A 23,633-nucleotide genomic window follows, 5' to 3' on the forward strand; every position below is an offset into this window, starting at 1 on the left:
AAAATACTAATGAAAATTTCGAAATTTCAAAAAATACACAAAAAACCTAAGCTCGGTTTATAAATACACATATTTTTTCCCTTATTCTCGGTTTATAAATACACAAAAATTCCCTAAAATTTTTTTGGAAATAAATACACTGAAAAAACCTAAGCTCGACATATATACTAATGAAAATTTTGAAATTTCAAGAAATACTAATGAAGATTTCAAAAATTTCATTTTTTTAAAAATGATTAATCTTCAAGAAAATTTTGAATTTTTTTTAAATATTTTCCAGAATTTTTTCACAATTTTTATTTTTCATTAAAATTTAATTAGAATTTTTCCAGAATTTTAATTAAAATTTCGAAAATTTTAATTAAGATTTTTCATTAAAATTTCAAAAATTTCATTTTTCCAGAATTTTAATTTTATTTTTTGAGAATTTTCCATTATTTTTCATTTTATTAGATTATTTTATTTTTTTAATCATTTTTTATTTTTATTAATTTTTTCAGAATTTTTAAACTTTTTTCCGTATTTTTTAAATTTTTTTCATTTTTATTAATTTTTCAATTTTCCAGAATTTTTTAATATTTTTTTCAATTTTTTTATTAATTTTTCATTTTTCCAGAATTTTTTAATATTTTCAGATTTTTTTTTTCAATTTTTTAATTATTTTAAAATTTTCCAGAATTTTTAAATTTTTTTTAAAAAAAAATAAAAATGCCACGTGTACCCAAAAAAAATATAAAATAAAATTAATTATACAGTCAGCGTGACACGTCATCAAAAAAGGTGATGCAGCATGCCACGTCAGCGCTACATCAAAGATTCTGCTGACTCAAGGGGTTCAGGGGCCAAATTTTTTTTATGAGGGTGGAATCTAAATTTTTTTTTTTACAGGGGCTAAACCCAAAAGTGGCCTATATTATAGGGGCTAAAAACACTGTTTACCCTTCTTTAAATTGAAGTTTTTAATCGCCAGCCACCATCTAACTTAATCTAAATTGAGAATTGTTCTTACTTCTTATTATTGTCATATACATAATGTATTTTCACCCTTCATTTTATTTTAATTTAATTACTGAAGCAGCAGCAATTAGCAAATGAGTAATGAGCACCGAATAAAGAGGCATTTTAGAAAGGGGGCAAATTGTTAGAAGATGGAGCGAAGAGGAACAGAGAGTCCGGTTTCGATCCGGCAGTGGAGTAGTGAATCGGGGAATGTGATATCGTCCCCATCACGACATGCTCGCTCATCTTCCCTCACCGGAATTTCAACCATTAAAAGGACTCAGAATGTTGCTGCCAAAGCTGCTGCTCAACGCCTCGCACAAGTAATGGCTTCCCAGGTTGCTGACAATGAAGATGACGAAGATGACGACGACGATCTAGGATTTCGCTACAGTGCTCCTCCGCCTCTCACTCTCACCAGGAAGTCCGCCACTACTCATACTCACAGATCTCCTTCTCATGCGGTCAGATTCTTTCCCCCTTTCCACTTAACCCCATTCATTTATCACTAACTAATTAACTAACCTCATTCACCTTTTTCTAATCAGTTAGCTCGGAACCTTCCTGTAGACGAACCAATGTATGTTAATGTTCGTCCGGCAGTAGCACCTAATAATAATAATAATAAACCACCGCTGAACCAGAGGACCCCAGCTACTGTTCTGCCAATAGACCCTCCCATTCATAATACTAAGCCCAAAGATAAAAGGTGAACCAACTATCTGCTCATTCTCTTTTCTTACTCTAACCTAACTGCTCATTCTCACATTACCATCCTTCACAAATGAATAATCTTTCTTTTTTGATGCAAAATTTACAGATTTCTGTTTGATACCGGACTTGTTCAACCAAAAGATTTAGGAGACAACCGTGAGGCCTCAACTCTTCGTGACGAGGTTCATTTCTTTCTTGTGTTCTTGCAAATGTTGTTTTCATGTTTCTATACAAGACAAAGTCATTGTGTGTGTGTGTGTGTTAAGTCTAGTGGAGGACCATATACATATACTATTGCTCCCTTCTAAACTAACCCAAAACAAATCCCTGCAGGTCGATGTGCTTAGGGAAGAGAATGAAAGTATTTTTGACAAGGTAGTGCAATCTTCTATATTAACGTTCTCTCTAGTTTGTGAATGAATGAACTAAAGTTATAAGTACTCAACTGCTTCTAAAACGTACAGCTTAGACTTGAGGAAGGGAGATGCAAAGAAGCTGAGGCCAGAGTTAGGGAGCTTGAGAAGCAGGTGCTGCTTTTGTTTCTTTATCATTAGCTATGGGAATATGGGTGCGTTTGTTTTGGCTTAAAAAAGATGATTTTGTTTTAGAAAAAAACTAGAGATTTTTGAGAAAAGCTCAAACTAATTTCCGTTTGTTTACTATCATAAAAGTCTTTTTTTTTTTTAAGATTTAAAGCTCTTACATTGAGTTTTTGTTTTTAGAAAAAATAGATTTTGGAAAAGCAACTAGGGCTCGTTTGTTTCAGATTTTTTTCTTTAAAAAATCACTTTATTCATTTTTAAGTATTTGTTTAGGATTTTTAGAAAAATCATTTTATCAAAAAAATCTATTTTGACCATAAAATGAACAGCTATTAGGATTAGCTTTTCTCAAAATCTATTTTTTTTTTCAAAAACAAAGAGGTAACACATGTACAAGTTAAAAATCATTTTTTTTAAATGAATTTTTATGGGCAGTAGGCAAACAAAAATATTCAGATTTTTTTTAACACAAAATCTATTTTTTTAAAGCTGAAACAAACACACCCTAGGAATAGGCCCATTTGTTTAGGATTTTTTTTTACCAAAAAATCACTTTATTTTTTTTATTTTTGTAGTGTTTGTTTCAGATTTTTAAAAAGGGGAGCTTCTACGGTGCAGTCATGAAACTGATTTCATGACTTTTTTGAAAAAGTTAATTTTGATTTTAATGTTTGATTCATTTTTAAATTGTTGATTACTGATTAATGATCAATAGTAATTTATCTAGTAATGCTTGCGACATCTTGGACTACATGTACTATTTTATCATTGGAATCTTTAACATGCAAACAGAGTTGATGATATTATGTGATAGTCTTAAGTGTTACACTCTGTGGGGTGTTACGCTTAAAACAAGGTAGGATAAAATTAGATTAAGTGTAGTCTTGTTAATCTGATGAATTGATGATACTATGAGGACTGAACTTTTGATGTCATTGTACAAACAGTGGGGTGTTACTCACTACATTTTTGATGTTATAGTGTTAACTTCACCAGAAAAGTCATTCTAATGACTTCACCATAGAATTTTCCTTTTAAAAAATCTATTTTGTTAAAAAAATCATTTTTAGTCTCAAATGAAAAGCTATTCCTAGTAGCTTTTCCAATTTTTTTTTTCTTCTAATAACAAGGAACAAGGAACCCAGATGTAAGAGCTTCAAAACTATTTTTTCTAAAAAAAAATTCTTTTAACCTAAAATCTAATTTTTTAAAAATCTGAAACAAACACCACTAAAACAATAAAAGAGATTATTTTTATTAAAAAATACCTTTTTTTTAAAAAAAAATCCAAAACAAACGGGTCCTTTGGCCGAACAATTTGGCTGAACAACAAGGGCTATGGCCTGGTCTACACGAGCCCCAAATCAGGCCAATTATTTTTTTTTTGTAGACAAAGCTAAAGTTTTTTGTAAGCCTATTTACTAGTATTTAGTTAAAAGGGACAAGCTTCAAACACCAAAAAAGTATTCTTGGCCTACCAGGTCCTTTAAAAGGGTAAAGGAGATGAAATTGACAGACTTCACAGCCACGTCAGCGTATTTTTTTGACGGTTAGTTAACAGAAGGACTTAGTTGCACACTGTTACAAAGTTAAAGGACCTATCTGTTACAAAACAAACTTAAAGGACCTATATGTTACAAACGTCAAACTTAAAGGACCTGTGGTGTAATTAAGCCAAATTTTTTATTGTTATTATTATAATATATATTTTTTATTCCGAGTTAAATCATAAAATTAGTAACATTTCCAGTTCTTTTAAGCATACTAGCCCGCACCAGTTTTTCACATATTTAAAGATATTATTATAAAATAGAATTTAAATAGGATGACATATAAGGTCAAGTTTTCTAAATAATCATATAATAAAATCTCAAAATAGAACTTAATAGGGTCTTGCTAATGAGTGTCCCTTGGACACTCTTTAAGGACCTTAAATTGTAAGTTTTTATGATTTTTTTTTGTATTTAATACATTGGAAATTGAAATATTTGACTTTTTTAATGAATACTTTCTTAATTTAGAATCCAGAAAGAGTGTCTTGTAGTTGTCGTTAGCATCTCCCTTTTGAAAATAAAAGACCTATTTATGAAAAACCTTGACCAGCCCATCCCATTCCTATCCCTATTCCCCTTACAATATTGTAGCTTGTAGAGTTGACTATGGTCTTAATGATTGTCTCCTTGTTATTGGGTGAGACAATAACAGAGTCTGTAATTCAATTTCTTGCTGCATTGCTTGTGATTTTGCTTTTAATTTGAGAGTCTAAATTACTTTTGAACCTTCTAGTTTCATTTACCTAGAGATAGACCGGGTTGTATTTAGGCTCTGCTCAGCTATTCTAATATACAATGCTATGCTAGAGAATGTAACTCCTGGTTCAATGATTACTGCCTATGCCATTGGACTAGGAGTTTGAGTTTTGTCCGATTGTACCCTAAACAACTAGACAAAAAAAACCATGCTTGGGTAGTTCCTCCCTCTAATCAATTAAATACTTCTTTCTACTGTTTCACTTCTGAAACTTCAATACTTGATTTAGATATCTGTGTTTGTATGTTGTGCACCAGTGAATTTTCTCTTAAGTCTGCATATGCTGTTTTCATTCTTTTCTTTCCATCCAAGTTTGTAGGTTGCTTCCCTTGGAGAAGGAGCATCTTTGGAAGCTAAACTCTTGAGCAGGTAAGTAAATTAAAGTTAAACCTGTTGCATATGGTTTTCCTTCACTTGGTAGATTTATGAACCCAATCTTATTAAATTACAGAAAGGAGGCAGCATTGCGTCAAAGAGAGGTAATTATGATACAAGCAATGTGATAGATCTATAATTTACGGGTGAGGGATAGTATTTACTGAATATCACTTGTAATATAATCAACAATAATCGGAGAATAACATTATACAGTGTTGGTTACAAGAACAAAGAGAAATACAATTACCCAACCTCTATGGAATTAGAGAGCCTAGTCTCTCCCAACTAACCAAACATAAAAATAACCGAATGCCCTCCCTTTTCCCTTTCAGCAGTTATTTATTATTCTAACTTCCTACAACAGTTTCTTACTTCCTACAGTAGTTACATAACAGTTACCGATCACACAACATTGTAGAAATTACTCTATAATTTTCAGAGTATTTTATTCAATAAGATTGAAGCTCCTTTTATAGGAGAGAACACAACTAATCAACTCCTTAATTTAAGCATTAGGGGTACTTTAGGTATTTCACATCTTTAATATTATTTTTTGTAAAAAAAATTATTATGTTAGCCACGTGGGATTTTAAAAAAAATCAAAATTAAAAAAATTACACATCAGCATGCCACATCATCCATTTTGCACAGTCAGCTGCCTTGAGGGGGGTAAACCAAAGAATCTTCATTTTGCAAGGGGGAATCTCCAAGTTTTTTTTTTTTACAGGGGGTATACCAAAAGTCGCCCAAATGGCAGGGGGGTAAACCCCTATTAACCCTAATAAATAAAAAAAATAGTTGCTCACAATTGAAACCGGTTGCAAGTTAATAAATAAAAAAAGTGGATGAAGTGGCTAATTCTTATTGGAGTGTGTTAGTGGAGTGTGTTAGAGAGTGTGACCCTAGCATTTCTCTAATGAAAAATAAACAACCATTAAAATAGAATAATAATAAAAGAAAACAATATATATTTCAACACCCCCCTCAAGTTGGTGCATAGATATCAATCATGTCCAACTTGCTTATGAGATGCTCAAAACTTGTCCCTGCTGAGCTCTTGGTTAAAATATCTGCTGTTTGCTGATTTGAAGGCACAAAAGGTAGACAAAGTGTTCCAGAATCTATTTTCTCTTTTATAAAGTGACGATCGATTTCAGTATGCTTTGTTTGTTCATGTTAAACTGGATTATAGGCTATACTTATTGCGGCCTTGTTGTCACAATATAGTTTTAATGGAAGTTCTACTGTTATCTTTAGTTCCTTTAGAACTCGATGAATCCAAAGACCCTCACAAATTCCTTGGGCCAACCACATCTGAATATCACCGTTGATTTCCCAAGAGCCACCAGTTCTACAAAAAATGTAAAATAAAAAACTTAATTCAATCATTTAAAAGCAGCTTCATAAGCCATGAATCTTTGCATTGCATTAAATCCAAAAACTAATCATCAAAACATGAAAATGAATAAATAGACACGAAGTCCAACCACATCATTTCATTTCATCGACGGCATATTATGCCAAGATTTTATGACAGCATCAGTAAAAATAGCCACATTCTTATCACCATTTTTTCCAAAGAATAGGCCTTTTCTGGGGCCTTCAAATATCTCAGAATTCTATAGACGGCGTCAAGGTGTTCTTCATATGGGGCATGCATAAATTGACTAACAACACTAACGGGAAAGCAATGTCAGGTCGAGTATGTGCCAAGTAAATCAATTTCCCAACTAACCTTTGGTATCTTCCTTTATCAACAGTGTGTCCCCTTTTTCCGAAAGTTTTACATTTGGGTCCATGGGAGTATCAGCAGGTCTACATCCACTCATACCTGTTTCTTGTAAGAGATCAAGAACATACTTTCGTTGGGACACCGCTATTCCTTTCTTTGATCTAGCTACTTCCATGCCAAGGAAGTACTTTAGAGATCCCAAGTCTTTGATTTCAAACTCTACTGCGAGGTTTCTCTTTAGTCTTTCCATTTCTGTCACATCATCTCCGATAAGAACTATGTCATCAACATAAACAATCAGAATAGTAATTTTTCCACTAGAATTGTACTTTATGAATAAAGTGTGATCTGATTCCCCTTGAGTGTATCCTTGTTTCTTTATTGATCGAGTAAACTTTTCGAACCAAGCTCTTGGAGACTGCTTTAAACCATAAAGAGATTTTTTCAATTTGCACACCTTTGACCAAATTTTTCTTCAAAGCCTGGAGGGCCGTCCATGTACACTTCTAAATCACCATTGAGAAATGCATTTTTTACATTTAAGTGTTGTAGAGGCCAATCCAAATTCGCAGCAAGAGATAAGAGGATCCTAACAGCGTTTAACTTTGCAACAGGAGCAAAAGTTTCTGAGTAGTCCATGCCATATGTCTGAGTAAACCCTTTAGCAACCAGCCTTGCCTTATATCTTTCTACTGAACTGTCAGAGTTGTATTTTAATGTGAACACCCACTTACAACCCACAGTTCTCTTTTCAGTTGGTAACGTCATAACATTCCAAGTGCTCTTCTTCGGAAGTGCTCTCATCTCCTCAAACACAGTTTCCTTCTACTTTGGAACATTTAAAGCTTCCTGTACATTCATTGGAATTTCTATACAAGACAAATGAGAGGTAGATGCAGAAAAAGAGGAGGATAAATTTGAATATGATACGAACCTAGATATGGGGTGCTTGGTGCAAGCTCTAACTGGTTTCCTATGAGCTATTGGAATATCAAGAATAGGATCATAGAAATCAGGAAGAATATTACCTTTATCTGTTTTTGTAGGTTGATTCTCCCTCGGTTTAGATTCATGACTGTGCTGCAGAATCAAGTCTTCTACTCCCTTATCATGGTTCCTTCTTCCATAAATTATTCCTTTCCAAGTTCCTTCACCTTCTCCAAACTTTCTTTCTGTTTCATTATATGGATGTTCATGTAGTGACATTTGACTTAATTCTTGATTATCCTTATGTTCAAAAGATTCATTGTTAGAATTTTGGTTTGTTGCCCCTGATTTTGTGACATCCTCACTCATGAAAGGAGTAGGTTCACTTACATTATCTGGGACATTTTCTTTAGGTGCAAACAACCTAGAACTTTGTGGTATAAACATATTTTCAGAAAGAATTAAATTCTCAAAAAAATATGAATCTTCATTTGCTTTCCCCCTTGAAGATGATTGCTCTCAAAAAAAGGTTTATTTTCAAAAAAAGTAACATCCATAGTTACCAGCAGTCATTTAGAATTAGGATCAAAACATTATATCCCTTATGAGTGGGGGAATATCCAACACAGACACATTTAATAGCACGAGGTTCAAGTTTGCCTATTTATTTGTGTTCATGGACAAATGCAGTGCATTCAAATATTTTTGAGGCAAATCGGCTAAAATAGAGGCAATTGGAAATAATTTTAAAAAAGTTTCGAGAGGAGTCTTAAGGTTTAAAACACGGGATGACATACGATTTATTAAATGTGCTGTAGTTAAAACCGCCTCACCCCATAAGTATTTTGGAACTTTAGTGGAAAAAAGTAAGGCTCTAGCCACTTCAAGAAGGTGCCTATTTTTCCTCTCCGCAATTCCATTTTGTTGGGGTAAGTTAACACATGTACTTTGATGAACTATCTCATTTTCCATAATTTTTTTCCTTCACAAAATTGTGTTAAAATATTCAGTTCCATTGTCAGTTCTAAAAACTTGTATAATGGAATTAAACAGAGTCTGCACCAATTTAATAAAATTCTTGACAATTTGTCCCACCTCTGATTTTTCTTTTAATAAATATATCTAACAAAGACTAGTATGATCATCAGTAAAGGTGATAAACCATATTTTGTTGGATAAAGACTTAAGACCCCAAACATCACTATGAATAACAGAAAAAGGTTTTAATATTTATATGTTTGAGCAGGAAAAGATTTTCAGTGATGTTTTGTAAGTTCACAAATTTCACATTGGAAAGAAGAAAAATCCTGATCAACAAACAATTTCAGAAATACAGTTTTTAAATATTTGAAACTTGGGTGACCCAATCTTAAATGCCACAACATAACATTATCCTTATTTGAAACAAAAAAGGATTCGGAAAAAGAACTTATTTGTCCAAGTTGGTGTCTAGTTTGAAGTTCATCTTTAAGGTAGTAGAGTCCTCCATTCTGCTTAGCACTGCCAATTGTTTTCCCCGAGACTGAATCCTGAAACAAACAGTGAGCATCAAAAAAATGAGTTTGACATCTTGAAGAGCTAATAATGGAAAAATAATGATTGAACCTTTTCCTGCCACGGCTGAAAGAGAATCATTGGCAATCTTAATTTTTAAATTACCTGCACTAGGTCTATATGAAGAAAACATACTACTCTCCTGTCATATGATCAGTAGCACCTGAATCAACAATCCAAGTACGACTTGGTTTGACACTAAGAAAGGCTGACTCTAAGGCTCTGTTTGGGAGTTTGGAGGGGAGGGGAGGGTTTTGGAAAAAAGGAAGGAGCAAGTGGAAGAAATAGAAGACATTGGGAGGAGAGGGCTTTGGAGGTTAATTTTTTACTCATAATAAAAAATCCCCCTCATTTGGGGGAACTCAAAAATTGTATTGGGGGAGGGTTTTGGGGGGTTATGGAGGGTTTATATGAATTTTTCAAATCCAATCTATGTTGTTATTATATTCTTAAAATTAAAAATATATAAATCATAAGTATTAGTTTATCATTCTCTAAAACTGTTCTTTCAAAAAATGTGAATTTTTTGTCCATTTTTCTATATATTTCCAACCCCCAAAGCCCTCCACTCCCTTCCCCTCCAAACTCCCAAACAAAGCCTAAGAAATTACCTTTTTGGGCAATGGAACCGAAAGAAAACATACGGGAAGTAGTTTGAGACTCAAGAAGATTGTACAGTTGTTCATTGGTGGACGAAAGTGAGTTTGAGGAAGACCGTTGCCCTGATCAGAAGTATCTTGGAGGCACGACCTTCAGTTGATGAGTTGAAAATTGTCTTACCCATCACCACCCTTTGCCGCGCCTTATCTCTTCTAGTCTTACATTTATTCATCTTTTTTTTTTTTTTGATCCGACTCAAACTGCAAGCTATGAAATTGAGTTTTTTTCCCGATGAATAGTGTATGTGAACAGTACCGTGTGTGGATGAACAGTGTCAGCGAATGAACAATATCGCGTGAATAGTACATCGCATGAACGGTTCCGACGGCAGTGAACAGTGTTTACAAAAGATGCCGTAGTGATGGCGGCTAGGGTTTATGCGGAAGCAAGGCCCCCAAAATCGGGGGCTCTAATGCCATGTAGAAATTACTCTATATTCTTGAGAGTATTTTATTCGATAAGAATGGTGCTCCTTTTTTTTCCTTTCTCTCTTGTGAGCCGTCACAGAAACCCTAGTTTCTTCTCCTTCATCCACCAAAGAGGGGTGATTTAGGGTCAATTTTTGACCCAAAATCACCCCTCTAACTCGTTTTTCTATTTCCCTTTTATTGAAATAAGTGATTTTCACACCTATTTCGTTTTATTTTGTGATTTTGTCGTCTTCGTGCGACGTTGGTTGTTCGTCGTCTTTGTGCGACGTTGTTTGTTTTTCTTGTTTCTCTCAGGTATTTGATTGCTTCAGATTGTCAGATCAGCCTCGATCCAGTGCAGATCCAATCAATGAATTTGGCGTCATCCACGTTGCAGATCCGGAAACATGGTTATTTCGGAGATTTAAATATAGTCATATGTGTAGGCATTTGTACTTTGCCGTTTTATGCTATTAACATGGATGCTGTGAGTTTGTTCACAGATTCATCCTTTTTGTTTTTAGCGAATTTGCATTATATCAATGTACTCTTTAAAAAAAAAACTCCTTAATTTAAGGAGTGACATAATGAAAAATAAACAACCATTAAAATAGAATAATAATAAAAGAAAACAATATATATTTCAACAAACATTTTATAATTATAAAATAATTTCTATGCTTCAGTCTAACACAAGTCCTCGTGATAGGAGACCTATTACTAACACTATGGGGTAGTTAAAATATGCTATTCAGTAAATGGAGATGGAGCTATTTTTCAGCAAAATAAAAGAATGTGCTACTATTTCTTATTCAGTCCCTTATTAATAGAGTTTTATATTTCATAGGCCACACTTAAAAGTTCCAGGGACTCGAAGGATGGAGTTGATAAGGAAATCACATCTCTACAGGCTGAAGTTGAGGTGATCATGTCTATTTTTCTAAAACATCCTCAATACAGTCTACCATTTATGTTTTAACCATCTCCTCAAATAGAATGCAAAAGTAGAGACTGGAGCCACAATGAGACAGCTGAATGGGGTTGAATCCGAAGTGAAAACTCTGCGATCAATGACACAGAGAATGATATTAACTCAGAAAGAAATGGTACGTACTTCTGCAGTTTCTGGAATCCAATGAAATTTATAAGTTATTTGGAATTCTTACTATATAAACTATCTTATTAGGAGGAAGTTGTTCTTAAGAGGTGTTGGCTAGCTCGTTATTGGGGTTTAGCCACAAAATATGGTAAGCTACTGTCTGGTTTAGCCTCTCTTTCTTCTTCTTTTGGTGGTTGGATTATGGCATCTCTTCTTGGCATGACAAACAAGTCATTTTGATATCAATTGGTTACATATGTTAATCTTTTAATACAACAACCAAGCCTTATCCCACCAAGTGGGGTTGGCTACAAGGATCAAATTACACCATAATGTTTGATCACAAACCATATTTTTCAAAATTGCTTCTTTATTTCTGAACACCCAATAATTGTGAATGATCATGCAATACAAAGATTTAGGTTCATCTAGAGAAATCGTCAATGAAAGTGACATAATATCTGTATCCTGAAGTAGATGACACCCGACTAGGAGCCAAACATCATAACCAACAATATCAAAGGGTGACATGCATGTATCTTTTGTGGCACTGCTTGGAAAAGATGCTGTGACATGACTCACAATCCAATGAATTCAAATATAAAAGACGAGGAACCGATACTTTTAACTCCTCTAAACTTGGATAACCCAAACGGCAATTAATGATATCTAGAGATGCAAAGACACCATAAATGGTGGATGGATGAATGTTGAAGGTAGTATAAACCTTGTTATTCGGATCATGTTCCAATCAGTGACGGAGCCAGAAATTTGGACTAGTGGAGGCACCATATACAATAACAGATCCAATAATTTTGAATAATAAACGCACTAGATATATAAATTTATAGCATTATATATAATATAATAGCTTTATTTTATTCAATATATAACGACTCTCATTATAATAATAAACATTATAAATTACATAAGATGAAAAATATAAATTGAAATCTATAAGAAGGGGGTTACCTCTTAGAAGGTCAATAATGGAATATAGGAGAAGGCGACTTAAGAGACTAGAGAGTAATTGAAAGCACAAGAGGCAAGAGTGAAAGATGCTTACAGTTAAACGAGGGAATCAAGATCATAATATTAGTTGTTTTTAGGGAAGATCATCATAATATTAGTTGAGAAATGTTAACGAGTACCTCAATCAATTTTTAAGACCTTAAATTAAATTGTATATTTCTATGAAAATTTGAGTTTTCAATGTATTGAAAATTATAGTATTTAACTTTTTTAAAGAAAAATTTATTAATTTGAATCTTTAAAGAGTACTCGAGAACACTTGATATTACTTATTTATGTTTACACTTATTAATGAGAAATTATAAATGAACGAGATAATAATAAATTTATCAAATTAGCCTTTTTTAAGGGAAAGAAAGGTTAATTTGGGACTGGAGAACATAATATTAATTAGCTAAAAAATGTAATTAATTGTAAAAATAACAATAATTGAGACAAATTGAGTTGTTATAATTATTACGAAACAAAAAGCGTAGTTATGTATGTGAGCCAATTGACGGTATTAGTCACTTTATAACACTGCAAACAAACAATCCCTCAACAACAACAAAAAACACTACAAATAGATAAGAAGACTAAAGACGTGTGTTTTAGTGGTGGAAGGATGGATGTAGTTCATATTGGTCAAATATATAACTAGTAACAAAAAATTCTCAAAAATCAAGCGCAGGCATGTGCCCACAATCTCTTCTACATGGCTCCGCCACTGGTTCCAATTGTCTTTCCCGTACTCGGGCCCTGTGTAAAGAAAGAGTTGGAAGAAAATGTTATGGTATAATTGAGAGAACGAGTAAGTTTACTTATTGAAATCAAATTAAAAGGACAACCAGGTACAAATAAATAACACATAATTCAAGGATAGAGATGGCAGAGGTGAAACTTGACCAATACTAGTAACCTGTGTGCCTGAGAACCATTAGCAAGGGTAATATTGTGAGGTATTTTAAGAGGTGAGAAGTTAGAGATAAGAGAGGAATTACCAACTGCAAAGGGTAATATTGTGAGGTATTTTAAGAGGTGACAAATTAGAGATAAGAGAGGAATTACCAGCTACATGTTCAGAAGCTCCATAATCTAAAATTCATGATCCCACAAAGTGAGATAGGCAAGCCCTTAGAATTAAAATGAGCCGAAGTGGCTGCAGCAGAAGTTTGTTGGATTGCTATCGAGCTACGAACAATAATTAACCTTAAACATGCATGGAGGCAACCAGAGAAATTTACCGCATGGTACTTTCATCGTGGTTATTTTCTGGTAGCGAAAGATTGACCGATGCATTTTGGTTCTGATGGTGGGGCGTGTGTCTTCGACAGCGGTGTCGGCAGTTCCAGGACTGCTCCAAGACCAAAGAATGACGTCTCTTGGAGACCAGCACAAAACTGAAAAAAAGAAGAGACTAGGGTTAACCTTGACGACGGTTGAATCCAAAGACAAAATAGGATTTTGAACCTTGTTCTAGGTACCGTATTAGGTTTTTATATTGGGTAATGGGTGTTACCCATCCTTTCAAAACCGGCTCGTAAAGTGAGGGATGCATCTGTTTATAAACTCTAACCAAACCTTATCTCTTTTCTATGCGGACTTGGGTTTTTCCTAATAACTCCCTCTACAAATCCTTTATGCCTCATAAGCCTCTTTGTTCTTGTGCCTGTAGTGCATTTGATAATTCTGCCAAGGTAGTGGTCTAAAATCCCTTGTGTTCTCTAGAGATACAATTGCGGCTTCAAATTTTTCAGGTATTGTTACTAGAAGTTTTTGAACAATTCTTACATCTGAAAGTTTAGTACTAAGGTGCCTTACATTGTTGACTAAGCCAAGGAGCTTACCAGAATATTCCTTAATTGTTTGCGATTCCTTCATTCTCTTGCTTATGAAAATCCCAAATATCATTGACTATTTTTAGTGTCATTATTCTGGCTAGAATGGTGGATGAAATTGCTGCAAGCAAAGTTGCTCTTGCTTTTGACTTTGTCTGCTTCCTTTCTTTGCGTTTTTTTTTATATGAGCAACGGTTTGAAATGGTCCAAATGAGGTGGGAACCGCTTCTTCCATCAATACCATCACATGGAACTTAACAGAACACTTCTTCCTGCCACGTTAGCACAGATGGAAATCATTGCTGTTTAGCTCACGCAAAGATGCAGCAGCACCATGCAGTATTACTAGCTGCGCACTAACAGAGATAAAATTCCAAAGCATGGCACTTTGGGTTAATAGGTCTTTACCCCCTGTAATATAGGTCATTTCCGGTTTTCCCCCCTGTAATTTTTTTTTTTTTTTTGATTTACCCCCCTGTAAAAAAATTTTGTTTTGATTTACCCCCTGTAAAAAAATTTTGTTTTGATTTACCCCCTAATAGGCCAAACAAAAACGAAAATTTCTTGAAAAAAAAAATTGGTTTTTGTTTGGCCTATTAGGGGGTAAATCAAAACAATTTTTTTTTACAGGGGGGTAAATAAAAAAAAAAATTTTTACAGGGGGGAAAACCGGAAATGACCTATATTACAAGGGGATAAAGACCTATTAACCCCACTTTACTGTGGCAAACACAGATATTTACAGATACAGACTTAATTGACTCTAATTCAAATAAAATGCTATCTTCCACACTAAATATCAACTTAGACTTCATAAGTTCAAGATTAAAAAGATTAGATAACAGAAGAGCTACCATCACTATTATTGTAAAACCAATGAGTGTGTGAATACATATTGGGCTTTGTTGTAAATAATGAAGTTTTACTATTGTTATTAGTAATTTGAAATTGGCCCATTAGTCATTAGTCAAATCCATTAGGTTAGAATATCCTATATAAACACATTAGTGGTTGTACATTTTTTATCTTTGAAATATTATATTTAGTTTTCAACATGGCATCAAAGCTCCCGATCTTGGGGGGTCTTGCTTTCGGATAAACCCTAGTCGTCGTCTTTGCGGTTACTTTTGCTTTTTTTTGCCTTCATTATGATTTATTGTGAGTTTCCGCCTTCATTGCGGCATCTTTGAGATCCTGAAAACACCATTCACTACGGGTAGTGTTCACCGCACGACACTGTTCATCTCGATTACACGGTTCATCGTGTGCCACTGTTCATCGCCTTGGTACTGTTGCTGAGAGGAAAAATGGACACTTGTTAGATCAAACTCGAGCTATGTTACTCCAAAATAAGGTTCCCTAGAAAATTTTGGAGGAGGCGGTTTTAACTGCATCTTATCTCATAAATCCTTTACCTTCTAGTGTCCTTGACTCCGAAACTCCTATGGAAGTTTTATCGTCGCTCTATTCTTATATGCCCACCTCTAATAATCTTAGTCCAATAATATTTGGGTGTACGTTGTTCGTCCATATCCATAGTGATGGTAGAAGTAAACTTGATCCTATAGCCTTAAAGTGTGTCTTTATAGGGTATTCTTTAAATGGAAACAAACCATGGATTTGGATATGGAGGCACTCGATAAAAACAATACTTGGGAATTGGTTTCTCTACCAAATGGAAATAAATCTGCTGGGTGCAAATGGGTATACTCCCTCCGTCTCAAAATGTAGGCAAAAAAACTCACTTTTTTTGTCCCCCAAGAAAAACTTTTGCTTATTCTCATGAAATTAAATGCAAAGATACTCAAATTACATTCATTTTTCTCTCTTCCATTTTCTCCATAATCAATATCCAATGAAAATTGTTTTTACATCTTCCCGTAAAACTTATTCCAAAGAAAACACAAAAAACTATACTCCAAATTCTTATGTACAAGTTTTCTTAATAAGTGTGATTTGAATTTTTTTTTTCCTTACAATTTGGGACGGAGGGAGTACACTATAAAATACAAGGGTGATTGATCTATTGAAAGGTACAAGGCAAGATTGGTAGCCAAAGGATTCACTTAAACTTATGGAGATTATTCAGACATTTGCTTCAGTGGCAAAAATGAATACTGTTATGGTGATATTATCTTTAGTAGCTAACTACAATTGGAACTTGAACCAATTTGATGTAAAAAACGGTTTTCTTCATGGAGATCTTGAAGAAGAGATCTACATGGATGTACCGCTTAGATACCATGGACTTACTTCTGTCAACACCGTGTGCAAGTTAAAAAAGGCTTTATATGGACTAAAGCAATCACCACGAGCATGGTTTGGGGGATTCACTAAAGTTATGGTATGTTAAGGAGACCATACTTTATTTGTCAAACACTCTAAGTTAGGAGGAGTAACAGTGTTATTGGTGTATGTGGACGACATTACAGTAACTGGTAATGATGAAGATGAGCAACAACTATTATCCCAACACTTGGCCAATTAATTTGAGATTAAGACCTTGGGAAAATTGAAATATTTTATGAGAATTGAAGCGACTCACTCTAAGAAAGAAATTTTCATATTCCAACAGAAATATGTTACTGATCTTCTGCAGAAGACTGGCAAGGTAGCATGCAAGCCTGCAAGTACACTAATTGATCCAAGTGTAAAATTGAGGAATGCAGAAGATATTGCGGTTGATAAGGAAATGTATCAAAGGTTAGTCGACAAACTTATATACTTATCACATACTAGACCTGATGTTGCCATTGCTGTAGGCTTAGTTAGCCAATTCATGCACCAACCAAAGGAGATTCATTTACAAGCTGCACTCCGAATTGTTCAATATTTGAAAGGAACCCCAAGTAGAGGAATATTGTTTGAACTGAATGGAAGCATGAGACTTGAAGCATATACTGATGCTGACTGTGTAAGGTCAATTGTGGATAGGAGGTCAACTACAAGTTATTGCACTTTCTGGGTGGTAATCTTGTGTCTCGGATGAGTAAAAAAACAAACTGTGGTATCTAGATCTAGTGCTGAAGTAAAGTTCAGGGCAATGACACAAGGGATATGTGAACTACTATGGCTGAAAAGCATTCTAGAAGACTTGAGGATAAAGAGTGATGAACCAATGATATTTTATTGTGATAATAAATATGATATTAGCATAGCTCAAGATCCAATGCAACATGATAGAACAAAACATATTGAAGTTACAGACACTTCATCAAAGAAAAATTTGACAGTGGTCTAATTTGCACTCCATGTATCTCTTCCCAAGGCAATCCTGCAGATCTTCTAACTAAGGTACTGAACAACAAGAACTTTGAAAGAATTGTTTCCTAGTTGGGAATGATAGATATTAATTCACTAGCTTGAGAGGGAGTATTGTAAATAGTGAAGTTTTACAATTATTATTAGTTTGTAATTGACCCATTAGTCATTAGTCAGGCCCATTAGGTTAGAATAGCCTATATAAACACATTAGTGGTTGTACATTTTTTATCTCTGAAATATAATATTCAGTTTTCACCGGCTTTCTTGGAGATTGGGATTTAACTGTCAATAACCTAAGCTACCATAGGTGGTGATTTATCTTCCTTTTTGTTCTTTTGGTGGTGGGGCTAAAAGCAGCTGTTGGCATCACAGGAATACATTATCAAAGTTTTTAAGTATCAATTTTCCTCAAAATCAATTGTATTATTACAAACAACAACCAAGCCTTATCCCACTAAGTGGGCCCAACTTAAAATCAACTGTATTATTGTATGCATATAAATTCTCTTTTGGTTATATATCTAGTCTAAATGTGGCAAAGGTGCACAAGTGGATATATTCGTAGAATCGTAGTTCATTTCCTGCTATCTTTTATCAGGTGTAATATTTGCCATGGTTTACAGGTATTTGTGCAGATGTTGCAGTTTCAAAATATGAACTTTGGTCATCCTTAGCCCCTCTTCCATTTGAGATTGTTGTTTCTGCAGGACAAAAGGCCAAGGAGGAGTGCTGGGAAAAAGGTATGAAATAAAGATTCCGCCTCTACATTTCATATTAGTTTGCCTGCATAGTAGAAGTGTTGAACAAATCTCTGTTGTGTTAAATTTGTTCTTATGGTGATGATTTTCGTTATTCTATTACACACAGGCATGGAATTTTCAATGAGCAATTTTTGTTATTTTTAAGCAGGTGATGATGCAACAGAGAAGAGGAGCAATCTTGTTCCAGACTTGAATGATCTTACTGGAGAAGGAAATATTGAAACTATGCTTTCAGTTGAAATGGGACTGAAGGAGCTTGCTTCTTTAAAGGTGTTCTTCAAATGCTTTGGTGATCTTTTTTTTTCTTTCTTTTTTCATGTTCATTTACAACAGAAAATTCAATCATAAGTTTTGTGCGATCTTGTTTAGATTTCATTGTATTTGCTATATACTTTTCTCAGTACAGCAGAGTTTGCTAAGCATAAGCAAAACTTCTCTCTCTCTCTCCTCCATTCTCTCTGTTTTCTAAGGTTGAGGATGCTATTGTGCAAGCGTTAGCCCAGCAGCGGCGTCCAAATTCAGCTCGACAACTAGTCTCAGGTATGCATCCCTGCTGTGCCACTTGTTGGAAATTCTACCTTTATTGCGATCTGCCCCTAGTTGCTTAATTGCGACATTTGAGTTGCCTCGTGTTAGCTTGGCTTGTGTTGGCTTTGAGGGGGTGGATTTAGTCCCACATCGGTTATATAAGACTCTTGATAAGAGTTTATAAAGAGAAGACACTCCTCTCCTTACAAGCCGGTTTTGTAAGGATGAGTTAGGTTAGGCCCCAAATTTCTAGATGGTATTGATGGTATTAGAGCTTATCCAAGATCTGCCGTTGGGATTCTGCATTGCCACACTTCATGCCCAGTGGGTCCGAGCGTGAGGGGGTGTTGGAAACTCGTTGCCTCGTGTTGGCTGGAGGCACTCCACACCTTACAAGCAGGTTTTGTAAGGATGAGTTAGGCCCCAAATTTCTACTCTACACCACTATTCTTTTATATTAAACATAAATCATGCACTTTAAGGGGGGAGAGAGTATTAGAGCTTATCCAAGATCTGCCGTTGGGATTCTGCATTGCCACGCTTCATGCCCAGTGGGTCCGAGCGTATTAGAGCTTAAGGGGGGAGAGAGTATTAGAGCTTATCCAAGATCTGCCGTTGGGATTCTGCATTGCCACGCTTCATGCCCAGTGGGTCCGAGCGTGAGGGGGTGTTGGAAACTCGTTGCCTCGTGTTGGCTGGAGGCACTCCACACCTTACAAGCAGGATTTGTAAGGATGAGTTAGGCCCCAAATTTCTACACCACTATTCTTTTATATTAAACACAAATCATGCACTTTAAGGGGGGAGAGAGATGAATTTGCTGAAAATTGCACCAATTAATATCTCAAACCACTATATATGTATATTAATTTAATAATAGATACACGGATCTTTATCTGGACAGATCTGTATTTTCCAACCCAAGGCTTCTATTTCTAATATCTCAAACCACTATATATGTATATTAATTTAATAATAGATACACGGATCTTTATCTGGACAGATCTGTATTTTCCAACCCAAGGCTTCTATTTCGAACTCATTATGTGAGCCCGCCCCGATTGCTTTTCCTCTTTTCCTGCGACTTTTGCAGCTGCATATGTAGGTACTGGATGTGTGAGGCACACATCTTTGATAAAAATCAAGTGACTTACACTGCTGTTTGGTCTAAGTTATGGTATATGAATCGATTCGGGTCCTTAAGCCCATCCCTAGAAGTGCAACTTAAAAGGCATCATGAAACAAATTGGGTGCTTAGTGCAAGATCTAATAGGTTTCCTAACGGCTTGTGGATATCAAGGTTGTGTACTTAGGACTAGTATCAGAGAGAATTTTACTTATTTCCAATTTGAGTATGTTGATTCTCCCTCAGTTCAGATTCATGGCAATGTTAAGATGTGGCTCATCATCTTCTTTATGGTTCTTCCTCGCAAAGAACTCCTCTTTCCAAGGCCCATTGCCTACTATGAATTTGTTTGCTTTGCATGACTCGTCATTTTGTGGCGTTTCAATTGGTTTGTCATTATATTCTTCATGAAAAAATGTAGGCAATGTTTCACCAGGTTCCTTAGTCATAGGAGTAGGTTCAAATAATGAATTCTTGCCAGTTTCTGTTGGTGCAGAAGTGCAAGGCTTAGAACTTTGTGATATAGGTATATTACCATAAAAAACTATATCCTTAGTTTCAAGCGAATCTTCCTTTGAGTGTCCCGCTTGAAGATGTATCATAAGAAAAAAGTTTGTTTTCAATCATTGTGACACATTTTATTTATTTTTGGATCAAAACATCTATACCCCTTCCAGGTTGGTGAGTACCCAACAAAAACACATTTTATAGCATGTGGTTCAAGTTTGTCAAGATTCTTATGTTCATGAACAAAAGTTGTGCAGCTAAATTTTTTTTAAATACAAATCAGTTGAAAACATTTTTTGAAAATGTGAATCGGACTTTGAAAATCCTGTTAATTTAATCGGCAACAATTAAAATGGCTTTACCCTACAAATATTTTGGTACTTAATTTGAGAAAAGCAAGACTCTAATCACCTCTAGTACAAATATTTTTCTCCTTTCTGCAATCCCATTTTGTTTGGGTGTATTAGGACAATAACTATTTTGCACAATTCCATTTTCAAGAAAATGTTCATCCAACACAATGTTAAAATATTCTTTGCCATTATCATATTTCCCTTTTAACAAAAACATCTATTAATGTGATAAACCATTTTTGTGAGAGTGTATTCGTTGGGTTTAGGGCCCCCCTAACATTAGCGTGAATAGCAGAAAAATATTTTCATGACTTGAAATGAGATTGATGATATTTTGCAAATTCATACTCCCTCCGCTCTCAATTATAAGCAAAAGTTTATTTTTTATATTCATTCAATAACTAATGTATTTGGTATGTATTATAGACCAAATAAATTAATTATTGAATAAATCTAAAAAGTGAACTTCTGCTTATAACTGAGACCGGAGGGAGTATGCTTTACAATTAAACAAAGACAAATCTTTATTACGAAATAACTAACGAAACAAGTGTTTTAAATAACGAAAATCACCCAAAAAAACCCACAATTGGTAAAAAACTGCCGAAATCCCACGGTTTTACTCGGATTTCACGATTCCATGTGATTTCGAAGGGATTTTGCATAATTCATGATTCTGCTCACGATTTAGATTGGTAAGGCAGAGAAAAATCGCAAAATCATGGGTTTTCATGATTCCAATCGCGATTCTAACGACAATGCTGAATAGTTCCTAGTAAATGCACTCATCAACTTAGAACATAACGGGAGATACTGCATAGATCATAGCAAATGCATTTGTCAACTTAAAACATAATGGGAGAAAGTTGGGTCAGATATAAAGAGAGAAGAAAATGACAAGTCAAGCAACACTAACAGCAGCCTGAAAAATGGCCGAACAGACCCTCACGAGTGCTTGGAAATTACCATGTGGGCACTGGATTTGGTGTTGGGAGGCATATATAGGCACATGACAACTAGAAAGCCCACTGACAGCCAGTGAAGTGTGAACCACCACTGGCAGATGTGAGCGGGTTGCTGGAAACATCAGTAGCATAGGTAAGGCACCCAACTAGGAGTAACACATGTTTGGCAGTAGATCCATTAATCATGCATGTATTTGAGCTGGCTTTCTATTGGCTTGTTTTCTATATGCTTTAAAACATGTCAGACTAAAATCTTTTTTATATGTGCTCGTATCATTCTGATTCTGTACACTTTTGGACGTTGCCAGATATTAAATCACCAGGGGATTCTAAGTTTATGGAAGCCGTTGGTATGTTCTTCCCCACCTATTTTGCCTAAATATTCGAGCATTGTTCATTTTGTGCAAATGATAATATAAGCGATATGCTAAATATCATTGTATCTTTGTAGAATTGAGTCCAGAGGAATCTGAGGATGTTCTTTTCAAGGAGGTATTCCGTTCTATTTTATGAATCATACCGTGCTCTTTATCAGTGATAACTTATTTGAATGTCTGTATCTATTGTAGTTCACTTCTAATTCTCTTTTATAAGAAGGCGTGCTTTCCTCGATTCGGGATTGCATGGTTCTTTGTCTTTAATTTTTGTAGCATTGCTTTTTAATCAACCTTTTCATCGATATCCGTAGCTTGCAATTGATGGTTGCTCTCATTGAGAAGTATATTTGTATTTACTGAAACATGCTTTCTAAGTAAACTTACTCTTCGTGTTAGGCCTGGCTGACTTATTTTTGGAGAAGAGCCAAGGCTCATGGTATAGAAGAAGTCATTGCCAAAGAACGTCTTCAGTTTTGGATTGGTCGGAGTGGGCATTCACCTACTTCACACGATGCTGTTGATGGTAGTGTAACATATTTATTTTAAAAAATTACTTTGTATCTCACATGGATTTATCAACCCCGTATTATGCTAATTGGTTGGGAAGAATGTTGCTTAGGTGGATGTTTTACTACCGATCACCTTTAATCATGGAAGATAGTTTTTCTTATAAGCTAAATCATGAAAGATAGTTGAATAACATAAATAAGCATACATATTGCACTGTATTATGGAGAGTATTATGGAGAGTTTTCTTTGTTGATAAAATGCATTGACACACTTTCAGGAGTGTGTTTACGCCAGACTTTGTATAAGCCACTTGTTTCTGACCACATTTTTTTGGGTGAATATTTCAGACAACACATTGCACTTCAAAATGATTAAATACCAGATGTAATGAATGACTATAACTATGCTAAGGGATGAATTGTTAAATATTCTTGAGAAATTTTTTCATCCAGTTAATTATACAGATTTTCAAATTTCAGTTGAACAAGGGCTTTCGGAGCTGCGGAAATTGGGGGTTGAACATAGACTTTGGGAAGGATCCAGAAAAGAAGTTGATCAAAATGGGGATTGAACATAGACTTTGGGGAGGATCCATAGATGAAGTTGATCAAGACTTCACTATTGCACCGAAATTGAGTATTAGACCTAAAGTTTGTGCCTGAGACATTTTCCATGTATGCAATATGAATTGTGAGTTTCATTTTCCTTCTGAAGACGGTCGCATTCCACTGTGTTCAAGCGAGGCTACCCATATTGTCGTCTTTTGGTAGCTATTATAATAGCTGTATTGAATTTAGGAACTGATCAAACTCTAGCTCTCTTGTTTCTCTGTTTTGTAGAAGGTTTATGCGCTTCGGATGGCATAAATAATACTCCCTTTTTTCATATTTCTTAAGAAAAGTTGGTAGTTCAATTAATGTGTCACTAGATTGTTCTTTGTTTGTATCTGTATTAAATTTGACTTTTTATATTTCAAGAGAAATTAGTCGTATTAATTAAGGAATGTGTAGGAAAAATAATAATAAATGCATTTAGTAATTTGAAAATGAGTTTTATTTATGGACAAAA

The 23,633-nt window shown here is 34.7% G+C and overlaps 1 protein-coding gene across 4 annotated transcripts; it reads left to right on the forward strand.

The window, feature by feature from the left end:
- The first annotated feature begins 941 nt into the window (after positions 1–941).
- Positions 942–23,633, forward strand: LOC146959508 (myosin). 4 transcript variants are annotated; one of them, XM_085741052.1, is made up of 18 exons: positions 942–1,463; positions 1,548–1,708; positions 1,820–1,895; positions 2,047–2,088; positions 2,178–2,240; positions 4,885–4,934; positions 5,017–5,044; positions 11,074–11,148; positions 11,222–11,332; positions 11,413–11,473; positions 18,062–18,178; positions 18,348–18,469; positions 18,670–18,739; positions 21,987–22,028; positions 22,130–22,170; positions 22,452–22,578; positions 23,045–23,112; positions 23,165–23,316. In XM_085741052.1, exons 1-18 carry the CDS (start codon positions 1,149–1,151, stop codon positions 23,225–23,227), a joined length of 1,632 nt encoding a protein of 543 aa, XP_085597178.1. In that variant the 5' UTR covers positions 942–1,148; the 3' UTR covers positions 23,228–23,316. The 4 variants fall into 4 exon arrangements, with proteins under 4 accessions (XP_085597178.1, XP_085597176.1, XP_085597175.1 ...); XM_085741050.1 differs by lacking the exons at positions 21,987–22,028; positions 22,130–22,170 and having other exon boundaries at positions 23,045–23,633; XM_085741049.1 differs by lacking the exons at positions 18,670–18,739; positions 21,987–22,028; positions 22,130–22,170 and having other exon boundaries at positions 23,045–23,633.

The sequence above is a fragment of the Medicago sativa genome, chromosome 1 (assembly GCF_051527215.1).
Source record: "Medicago sativa cultivar Bolivia chromosome 1, Bolivia_mono, whole genome shotgun sequence".
NCBI lineage: Eukaryota > Viridiplantae > Streptophyta > Magnoliopsida > Fabales > Fabaceae > Medicago > Medicago sativa.